This window comes from Salvelinus alpinus, chromosome 2, assembly GCF_045679555.1.
Source record: "Salvelinus alpinus chromosome 2, SLU_Salpinus.1, whole genome shotgun sequence".
NCBI classification, from domain to species: domain Eukaryota; kingdom Metazoa; phylum Chordata; class Actinopteri; order Salmoniformes; family Salmonidae; genus Salvelinus; species Salvelinus alpinus.
In genome coordinates, this window is record NC_092087.1 from 104,371,109 (window position 1) to 104,382,617 (window position 11,509).

Below are 11,509 nucleotides of genomic sequence, written 5' to 3' on the forward strand. Positions count from 1 at the left end.
TGGTAGGCGGTTCTGAGGAACTATATTGTCTGTAGTCTATAAGACCACTAATAGGGTAACCCATGGTAACCCCATGGTAACCCATGGTAACCACGGTAGGCAGTTCTGAGGAGAGACACCAGACTAATGTCGGTCTGTTCCCAAACAAAATTGACGTTTTATGAGCACATGAACATTTTATTTACATAGTTCAATAAGAAGACTGTATAGCAAAGACAGACAGGTTCGTGACGAACCTGTTAAAAAAATTAATAGACATTAAAATATACATGTACAAATCAAACATGATTTATCAATATATCCATTGAAAACTCAACTTCTTGTTAGAGCTAATGTTTTTTTTTTTTTTCACCTTTATTTAACCAGGTAGGCTAGTTGAGAACAAGTTCTCATTTACAACTGCGAACTGGCCAAGATAAAGCAAAGCAGTGCGACACAGACAACAACACAGAGTTACACATGGAATAACATGGAATAAACAAGCCAATAACACAATAAACAAGTCAATGACACAGTAGAAAAAAATAAAGTCAATATACATTGTGTGCAAAAGGCATGGCAATAAATACGCCATAGTAGCGAAGAATTACAATTCAGCAGATTAACACTGGAGTGATAAATGAGCAGATGAGAATGTGCAAGTAGAGATACTGGTGTGCAAAAAGGCAGAAAAGTAAATAAAAACAGTATGGGGATGAGGTAGGTAGATTGGGTGGGCTATTTACAGATGGACTGTGTACAGCTGCAGCGATTGGTTAGCTGCTCAGATAGCTGTTATATAGGTAAAACAATATAAGGCATGAATAGCTTACCTTTTGCAAGTATAGACATTTCTGTCCACAGGTCAGTGGCCCAGACGCACTTTCTTCAAACTGCTCTTGATGGTGTAACGCCAATCAATCAATGCTGCAGGCGCCCTATCACCGCAAATACATATTAACTTCAGGATGGGTGGGTACCCTGCGGGACGGTTGATTTAACATAGGCTAATGCGATTAGCATGAGGTTGTAAGTAACAAGAACTATTTTTTATTATTATTATTTTTAATCTAACTGCACCGTCTAATTTACAGTAGCTATTACAGTGAAATAATACTATTGTTTGAGTAGAGCGCACAGTTTTGAACATGAAAAGTTATTAATAAACAAACGAAGCACATTTTGGCAGTCTTCAAACAATTTTTTTTACAGAAATGCAATGGTTCATTGGATCAGTCTAACACTTTGCACATACGCTGCTGCCATCTAGTCGCCAATATCTAAATTCCACCTGGGCTGGAATGGCCTTTCTCTTGCATTTCAAAGATGATGGTACAAAAAAGTTTATTTTTCTTTACATTATCTTTTACCAGATCTATTGTGTTATATTCTCCTACATTCCTTTCACATTTCCACAAACTTCAAAGTGTTTCCTTTCAAATGGCACCAAGAAAATGCATATCCTTACTTCAGGGCCTGAGCCGCAGGCAGTTAGATTTGGGTATGTCATTTTAGGCGAAAATTGAAGAAAAAAAAGGGCTGATCCTTAAGAGGTTTTTAAGTAGCCATGTGCTTTGAGCACCCGGTCAAAGAGTGATAACAGGCACAGAAGCTCAGTCTGTCACTAGGAGTTTTAATGATGAACCAGAGTATATAAGTGGTCTGTGTACAGAGGGAAACAGGATGAAAGAGAGCATTATTTCAATGTAAATCCAATAAACAATATACATTAAATAATACATGTCAGCTCAATCTCTATACACAATTTACAATGATAGGAAAAAAACACCATAATTCCTCTCATGGGAATTAACATTACAACACCAACTAGGCTAATCACATAATAGTAATACATGGTAGGAGAACTGGTGAAGTAACACAGGGGCCAAAATATATATATATATTTTAAGTGTATTTTGTGTGTGCTTGATCTTGTGTATTCTGAACTATGTAACTTCTATCTTCTGATAATTTCCCGCATAATCTCCCAGATGTCTTCTTTCCAAATATACCAAGTTTTTGCATGTCAGAATCACGTAATTACACATGAATAGCTGTTACTTTTGCATGTCTATTTAGGCGGAAATCTACATTTGGCCATTTTCTCTCGTTATTTCATGTGTGTCATCTCATGCGTTTCTAAATTCCCTTACCGGGTATAACTTGGTAATGGCTTATCTCGTGTGTATTCTCTTATGCGCTTTCAGATGCCATGACTGGGTAAATCCCATTCCACACAGAGAGCAGTGGAAAGGCTTCTCTACAGTGTTTTCTCTCATGCTTTTTCATGTCCCCTAATGACAAATACTTATTTTCACACTGGGAGTAGTGATAGGGCTTGTCTTCTGTGTGTGTGTATATATCTTATGTGATTTAAGGGACCCCAACCGTGTAAAACTCTTTCCACACTGGGAGCAGTGGTAAGGCTTCACCCCTGTGTGTGTTCTCTCATGCTCGTTCAGTTGCCCTGACCAGCTAAAACTACTTTTACAATGGGAGCAGTGATAAGGCTTTTCCCCTGTGTGTATTCTCTCATGAGATTTCAGGTCCCCTGATCGTGAAAATGTCCTTCCACACTGAGAGCATTGGAATGGTTTTTCCCCTGTGTGTATTCTCTTATGCTCGTTCAGGTGTGTTGACTGGATAAATCTCTTTCCACACTGGAAGCATTGGTAAGGCTTGTCTCCTGTGTGTATTCTCTTATGTATTTCAAGGCTCCCTAACCGTGTAAAACTCTTTCCACACTGAGAGCAATGATACGGCTTCTTCCCTGCATGTGTTCTCTTATGGTTTTTCAGGCTCCATAAACGGGTATAACTCTTCCCACACTGTGAACAGTGATGCCGTCTCGCTGGTTCAGACGTCTCTGGTTCCTCTGAGTCTGGTCTCTCTTCTGCCAAAGACAAACAGAGTGATTAAAACAGGGAGACCTGAATGAAATCTCCACATACCTTTGTCATTTTAATCATTTAGCAGACCCTCTTATCCAGAGAGACTTACTGTCAAGTGCTCTTAGCATGTGATGCATGTGCTCCATTGTTTACATGACCCATGTATTTTACACTGTGTGGCTTTAAGGGAATAGTATGGTCACTATCCAGAGCAACTTGTTAGTGCATCCATCTTAAGGTAGCTAGGTGAGACAACCACAACAGTGATAGTAAATACAGTTTCCCTCAGTTAGTGCATCCATCTTAAGGTAGCTAGGTGAGACAACCACAACAGTGATAGTAAATACAGTTTCCCTCAGTTAGTGCATCTATCTTAAGGTAGCTTGGTGAGACAACCACAACAGTGATAGTAAATACAGTTTCCCTCAGTTAGTGCATCCATCTTAAGGTAGCTAGGTGAGACAACGACAACAGTGATAGCAACCACATTTTCCCTCAATTAAATGTGCTAATTTATAATGACCTGGCCTGTGTCCCATAATAGAACCAGGCTAAAAATGACTAGCCATCTGTTAAATTAGCATTCCCCTGTGTTCTTACATTGATTTAGATGTATTTACTGTAACAGCAAAGAAAAGAGATACCACGACCACAGAACAAAAACGCGAGGACTGATTTCCCCCATTTTCTTCAGGTTCTCTCTCAAAATCACACTTTTCAACAGAAAAACATAAATGAATGTTCTAATTCCACAGCTTAAACCACATGAGGGGAAATCTGGGGAAATCTGAATGTTTGTGTGTAGTTACCCTTTAATTCAAGTGGCACCAGCCAGACAGCCTTGTTGGCACCAGCCAGACAGCCTTGTTTGTCGAGCAGTGTTTCTGTAGCGCAGTTGTGATGGGAATTTTTGAAACAAAATGGCCACCGGATTGATGCAAATAATCACGATTCTGCCATATGATACTTTTTAATTATCCTTCCGTCTACTTGAAGACATTAGCATCGCTAACGGCTATACGGAGTGGTAGACATATAGACCCTACACCAGAAGACATTAGCATCGCTAACGGCTATACGGAGTGGTAGACATATAGACCCTACACCAGAAGACATAAACATCGCTAACGGCTATACGTCTACCCGAAGACATTAGCATCGCTAACGGCTATACGGAGTGGTAGACATATAGACCCTACACCAGAAGACATTAGCATCGCTAACGGCTATACGGAGTGGTAGACATATAGACCCTACACCAGAAGACATTAGCATCGCTAACGGCTATACGGAGTGGTAGACATATAGACCCTACACCAGAAGACATTAGCATCGCTAACGGCTATACGGAGTGGTAGACATATAGACCCTACACCAGAAGACATTAGCATCGCTAACGGCTATACGGAGTGGTAGACATATAGACCCTACACCAGAAGACATTAGCATCGCTAACGGCTATACGGAGTGGTAGACATATAGACCCTACACCAGAAGACATTAGCATCGCTAACGGCTATACGGAGTGGTAGACATATAGACCCTACACCGCACACACAGGGTTCAACAATCAGCGGCAGACTGGGTTCAGCGCCAACTGAAATTTACTGTCCGGGGACAAGATCTGACGATATGACAGGAAAGTGAATGATGCGTGCATCATTTAAATAGCAGATTATTTTATCTTTCATTTGAAGGCTGAGCAAGTCGCAGGAATTCATATAGACATTGGCAAGTCAAACTCAAGGACGTACGGACTTTTTCAAGCACTTCATTGTAATTTTCAAGGACCAACGTTTTAAGTTTAATTGTTGTAACAGCCTATAGGATAAAAACTCTACCCAAAATGTATGCTAAAAACATATGCATTAGCCAATTTAACAATATTGTTCATTCTTATTATTTGCCTACCCAATGGCATTATGCATTGACGTTCACATAATTAACATTCTAAAATATGTCAGAATAATGTGGGCATTGCCTGACTAAATAAACAGCATGCTCCCCAAAAACACACTAACGAAGTCTGTCCATCAGTCTGTCCATGTGGTAGTAGTCAGTCTGTCCATGTGGTACTAGTCAGTCTGTCCATGTGGTACTAGTCAGTCTGTCCATGTGGTACTAGTCAGTCTGTCCATGTGGTACTAGTCAGTCTGTCCATGTGATAGTAGTCAGTCTGTCCACGTGGTAGTAGTCAGTCTGTCCACGTGGTACTAGTCAGTCTGTCCATGTGGTAGTAGTCAGTCTGTCCACGTGATAATAGTCAGTCTGACCATGTGGTACTAGTCAGTCTGTCCACGTGATAATAGTCAGTCTGTCCACGTGATAATAGTCAGTCTGTCCACGTGGTACTAGTCAGTCTGTCCACGTGGTACTAGTCAGTCTGTCCATGTGGTACTAGTCAGTCTGTCCATGTGGTACTAGTCAGTCTGTCCATGTGGTAGTAGTCAGTCTGTCCATGTGGTACTAGTCAGTCTGTCCATGTGGTACTAGTCAGTCTGACCATGTGGTAGTAGTCAGTCTGTCCATGTGGTACTAGTCAGTCTGTCCATGTGGTACTAGTCAGTCTGTCCATGTGGTAGTAGTCAGTCTGTGGTACTAGTCAGTCTGACCATGTGGTAGTAGTCAGTCTGTCCTTGTGGTAGTAGTCAGTCTGTCCACGTGGTACTAGTCAGTCTGTCCATGTGGTACTAGTCAGTCTGTCCACGTGGTACTAGTCAGTCTGTCCACATGGTACTAGTCAGTCTGTCCATGTGGTAGTAGTCAGTCTGTCCATGTGGTAGTAGTCAGTCTGTCCATGTGGTAGTAGTCAGTCTGTCCATGTGGTAGTAGTCAGTCTGTCCATGTGATAGTAGTCAGTCTGTCCATGTGGTACTAGTCAGTCTGACCATGTGGTAGTAGTCAGTCTGTCCATGTGGTAGTAGTCAGTCTGTCCATGTGATAGTAGTCAGTCTGTCCATGTGGTACTAGTCAGTCTGACCATGTGGTAGTAGTCAGTCTGTCCATGTGGTAGTAGTCAGTCTGTCCATGTGGTAGTAGTCAGTCTGTGGTAGTAGTCAGTCTGTCCATGTGATACTAGTCAGTCTGTCCATGTGGTAGTAGTCAGTCTGTCCATGTGGTACTAGTCAGTCTGTCCATGTGGTACTAGTCAGTCTGTCCATGTGGTACTAGTCAGTCTGTCCATGTGGTAGTAGTCAGTCTGTGGTAGTATTCAGTCTGTCCATGTGGTACTAGTCAGTCTGTCCATGTGGTAGTAGTCAGTCTGTCCATGTGGTACTAGTCAGTCTGTCCATGTGGTAGTAGTCAGTCTGTCCATGTGGTAGTAGTCAGTCTGTGGTACTAGTCAGTCTGACCATGTGGTAGTAGTCAGTCTGTCCTTGTGGTAGTAGTCAGTCTGTCCACGTGGTACTAGTCAGTCTGTCCATGTGGTACTAGTCAGTCTGTCCACGTGGTACTAGTCAGTCTGTCCACATGGTACTAGTCAGTCTGTCCATGTGGTAGTAGTCAGTCTGTCCATGTGGTAGTAGTCAGTCTGTCCATGTGGTAGTAGTCAGTCTGTCCATGTGGTAGTAGTCAGTCTGTCCATGTGATAGTAGTCAGTCTGTCCATGTGGTACTAGTCAGTCTGACCATGTGGTAGTAGTCAGTCTGTCCATGTGGTAGTAGTCAGTCTGTCCATGTGGTAGTAGTCAGTCTGTCCATGTGGTACTAGTCAGTCTGACCATGTGGTAGTAGTCAGTCTGTCCATGTGGTAGTAGTCAGTCTGTCCATGTGGTAGTAGTCAGTCTGTGGTAGTAGTCAGTCTGTCCATGTGATACTAGTCAGTCTGTCCATGTGGTAGTAGTCAGTCTGTCCATGTGGTACTAGTCAGTCTGTCCATGTGGTAGTAGTCAGTCTGTCCATGTGGTACTAGTCAGTCTGTCCATGTGGTAGTAGTCAGTCTGTGGTAGTATTCAGTCTGTCCATGTGGTACTAGTCAGTCTGTCCATGTGGTAGTAGTCAGTCTGTCCATGTGGTACTAGTCAGTCTGTCCATGTGGTAGTAGTCAGTCTGTGGTAGTAGTCAGTCTGTCCATGTGGTAGTAGTCAGTCTGTGGTAGTATTCAGTCTGTCCATGTGGTAGTAGTCAGTCTGTCCATGTGGTACTAGTCAGTCTGTCCATGTGGTAGTAGTCAGTCTGTCCATGTGGTAGTAGTCAGTCTGTGGTAGTAGTCAGTCTGTCCATGTGGTACTAGTCAGTCTGTCCATGTGGTACTAGTCAGTCGGTCCATGTGGTACTAGTCAGTCTGTCCATGTGGTACTAGTCAGTCTGTGGTACTAGTCAGTCTGTCCATGTGGCACAGTGGTCTAAGGCACTGCATCGCAGTGCTTGAGGTGTCACTCCAGACCAAGGGTTCGATCCCAGAACTAACAGAACTCTGCTGGTTGTCCTGGTAACAGATACCAGTGGGCAGATCTATTTTATTTGTTCAAACTAAACTCCAGCACTTACTTTGATGTGTCAAATCTGATCCTTTCTTCTCTTCTCCTCCTCTCACAGTTCCACTCAGCCCCGTTGTTTTCCTGCAGTCCACCAGCAGCACAGACAACCTCTTCATACCCAGCAGTACTGCGCTACCGGGAGAGGCATGACACGGGGACTCCGGGAGGGAGGAAGGGCTAGCGTTGTCCTGGTAACCATAAAGAGGGGACACAGACACATCTCATTATGGACGCTGATGTCACTGTTGTCATAAAGTGCCATACAGAAACCCAGCCCAGACCCCAATAGAGGAAGCTGTATGCTAGACCAGACCAAGCTGTACCATCTGGTGTTGTGATCTGGAGAGACTCTTCTCTGACTCGTCAGCATCAGGATGTTGTTGAGGCTTCCCAGAGGATCCATGATAGTCGTGTCTCTCTCCTGTGTGAATGACAACATCAAACAGATGGTAAACTTATGATCTTCTATTTCAATCACAGTCTTACAAAAGGCATGAAAATGTCTAAAAAGGGCCTAAAATAGCCACTTTCATCATGAATTTGTAAAATATTGTTTGTGTTGTTTAAAAGGGTAGTTCCACGAATTGGGTGACTTTTGCGTTCCCCTTATCTTTGATATTTTAAGTGTAAATTAGTGTAAATTATGCACCAATATTGAATTTTAAAAGCCTGTTATATTAGATGAGGTGCACTTTAATGTAGACCACATGGAGAATTCAATACATCTAATTGAAAAGTCCCAACAAAAAATGTACCAATGGCAGATCGAACCTTTAACAATTTATACAGTACTGAACAACATATTAAAATATAGAACTTCAGTAGAACGCCCCCACAGTTCAACAACTGCATAGTTTGTGCCCCTGCTTTGAAGAAAGTACTCACTGGTGTAAATCGGATCTTCTGTCTCCTCCTCTTTCACTCCCAAAACGTCTTCCTCCTTTACCTTTATTGAGATAGCCTCCTCTTCCTGTCTAAAAGGTTCTTCCTCTTTTCCCCCTTTCATTCTGAAAGCTTCTACCTCCTCTCCCACTCCTAAAGGTTCTTCCTCTTTTTCCCCTATAACATCCTCCTCTTCTTCTTTCAATGTGATAGCCTCCTCTTCCTCCTTTTTCATTCTTAAAGCTTCTACCTCCTCCTTTTCCACTGTGACAGCCTCTATCCCCTCTTCCACTCCAAAATGTTCTTCCTCTTCTTTCAGTATAACAGCCTCCTCTTCCTCCTTTTTAATTATGAAAGCTTCTCTCTCTCCTTTCATTGTAATACCCTCTTCTTCTTTCACGACAATGTTCAGCCCCAGAGCTTCTTTCTCCGTCCAGTAGACATATTCTTCTTTAGCAAGGGACGAGTTGCTGAGTGAGCTCATGGTCACGGAAGTTAGCTAGTTAACTAGCTAGTTAACTAGCTAGTTGGCATTAGCGACAAGCCTAGTGCTAGGCTCAGTACCAATCTTTGACAAATTTGCAAATTGAACAAGCAAATTAGGTTCAAGTTAACAAGTAGATACGTCAACAGAATTGTGTTTAGACCACTGAAATTAGCTCATGTACATAAACATGGTCTAAAGCGTCAATATTTCAGTTTTATGTTGGCTAGCAAGCTACCGAGGTGGTTGAAAGAGTAGCCGTGTTGTTGTTCCTGAAGAAGCGTCCCGTCCAGTCCATTATACGTCACGCAAGAATCATCACCTGAAAGACGCATATCGCCATCTGCTGGCTGGAGTGGGTAACGCAGTTTGGAAACAATAGTTACTACACTTTTTGTATTGGAAAGAACGTCATGATAATTTAACAATAAACTGATATATTTTCTCTTACGTCTTACAAATAATACTTTCCTGTACACAGACGTAGAAACGTAATATGAATATGTAAATGATGAATAAATACGTCTATGAATAGGTAGTTTGTTAATACACATTTTCTCTGTTCATTTTTCACATTCGTTTTTATCTACATGTGACCTTACTATTCCCTTAAAGCCACGCTCTATAAGATACAAATCATCCTGTAAACAACAGAGCAAATGCATCACATGCAAATAGCACTTGATTATCTGTAGTGCTATACACTGGGTAGACAAAACATTAAGAACACCTGCTCCTTCCATGACTTAGACTGACAAGGTGAATCCAGGCTAAAGCTATGATCCCTTACTGATGTCACTAGTTAAATCCACTTCAATCCGTGTAGATGAAGGGGAGAGACAGGTTAAATAAGGATTTTTAAGCCTTGAGACAATTGAAACATGGATTGTGCATGTGTGTCATTCAGAGGATAAATGGGGAAGACAAAATATTTAAGTGTCTTTGAACGGGGTATTGTAGTAGGTGCCAGGCGCACCGGTTTGTGTCAAGAACTGCAAAGTTGCTGGGGTTTTCCGGCTCAACAGTTTCCCAAGAATGGCCCACCATCCAAACAGTGGCGGTCAGTGCCGTTTAAGATGAGGCAGGACGATTTGTTTATTCATGGCCTTATTTCTATTACAGCATATTAGATGACTGCCAATCATATTCCATTCACCCTGTTCAATGTAACAGCGATAGGTTTAGACTACTACATGATACTCAAATCCCCCCCTATACCCATCCTGAGGTTGCTACAACCTAGCCTATGAATGAAAGTTTACAACGTAGGTGCACACAGGTCAAGAGAAACATTTTAGGTGACAGACAGTAACACATGGACAGACAGTGACACATTCAATACCGCCTTGCACACTCTTGCCTGCATCTAGCTGAAATAGAGATTATATTGGACAAATTCAGGTATGTTTATCCCAGTTTTGTTCCATTTAAGAAACGTTTGTCAACAGAATCGGCTGAATGAATACACCCCTGATGACGCATAAACACAGTTCACAACTGCCACGTTGTATTTCTTCTCACATCTATGCGCTCACCTCTTATCACCTTCTCCCTTTGTTTCTGTACTTCAATGCACAACAGATCAGCTGTATGTGACCAGGAGAAAAAACCTTTCCAAGCCAAACCATATCATAACTGCTACACACAGCCTACATTGTTGTCACCATATTAGCTAAAGTAACATCATAGTCAACATAGCTAATAGAACTAACGCGTTAGTAAACTTGCTACAATCATGCAGTAACGTTACAGTGTACAGTCAGTAAGTAGTTTAGCACTTACATTGGCGGGTCCCAGTGGCAATAAATAAGTAAAACCAAAAGCTTACCTTGACTTGGAAGAGTTCCAGTGTTGTGTTGGATAGTCATAGCCAGCTAGCTAACATAGCATCCCTTTGTTTGAGCCAGGTGTTTAAGTAGGCTAAACTAGCTAGCTGCATTTGCTAGCTAACTAAGTGAAACTGAACGTGGAAAATAAGTGACGAAATATCTCTCTCTCGCTTCTCCTTCATTTTGGAATAAAATAATTTGTTCAAAACTGTTCAACTATTGTCTTTCTCTCTCTTTGAGTCAACTACTCACCACATGTTATGCACTGTAGTGCTAGCTAGCTGTAGCTTATGCTTTCAGTACTAGATTCATTCTCTGATCCTTTCATTGGGTGGACAACATGTCAGTTCATGCTGCAAGAGCTCTGATAGGTTGGAGGACGTCCTCCGGAAGTTGTCATAATTACTGTGTAAGTCTATGGAAGAGCTTGAGAACCACGAGCCTCCTAGGTTTTGTATTGAAGTCAATGTAACCAGAGGAGGATGCAAAGTAGTATGTTTTAATCAATTATTATTTGGTGATAAAAGTATACTAAATATAATTACATCTAAAAATCGATCCTCCCCTTCCTCCTCTGAGGAGCCTCCACTGAACCCAATGAACATCCAGCCAACTTGACACACTTGTGGGAAGGATTGGAGTCAACATGGGCCAGCATCCCTGTGGAATGCTTTCGACACCTTGTAGAGTCCATGCCCCAACGAATTGAGGCTGTTCTGAGGGGAAAAGGGGAGGGTCCAACTCCATATTAGGAACGTGTTCCAAATGTTTGGTATAATCAGTGGATCAGACCATGAGAAACAAGATTCTCTGGTCCAGTGAAACCAAGACTGAACTCTTTGGCCTGAATGCCAAGTGTCACGTAAGGGCTATTATACCAAGAAGGAGAGTGATGGAGTACTGCATCAGATGACCTGGCCTCCACAATCCCCTGACTTCAACCAAATTGAGATGGTTTGGGATG

General features: G+C 42.1%; 1 protein-coding gene across 1 annotated transcript; it reads right to left on the minus strand.

The window, feature by feature from the left end:
* Positions 1 to 1,592: 1,592 nt before the first annotated feature.
* On the minus strand, positions 1,593 to 9,074 carry LOC139546989 (zinc finger protein interacting with ribonucleoprotein K-like). Its single transcript, XM_071356008.1, has 4 exons — positions 8,236 to 9,074; positions 7,674 to 7,771; positions 7,361 to 7,538; positions 1,593 to 2,872 (listed from the first exon to the last, which is right to left on the minus strand). Exons 1-4 carry the CDS (start codon positions 8,714 to 8,716, stop codon positions 2,274 to 2,276), a joined length of 1,356 nt encoding a protein of 451 aa, XP_071212109.1. The 5' UTR covers positions 8,717 to 9,074; the 3' UTR covers positions 1,593 to 2,273.
* Positions 9,075 to 11,509: the final 2,435 nt, after the last annotated feature.

Coding starts and splice junctions, on each gene's coding strand:
- LOC139546989 (XM_071356008.1), bottom strand. CDS start 8,716: ATGAGCTCACTCAGCAACTCGTCCCTTGCTAAAGAAGAATATGTCTAC. Junction 7,772..8,235: donor AGAAGATCCGATTTACACCA/GTGAGTACTTTC, acceptor TCATTCACACAG/GAGAGAGACACGACTATCAT. Junction 2,873..7,360: donor ATCAGATTTGACACATCAAA/GTAAGTGCTGGA, acceptor TGTCTTTGGCAG/AAGAGAGACCAGACTCAGAG.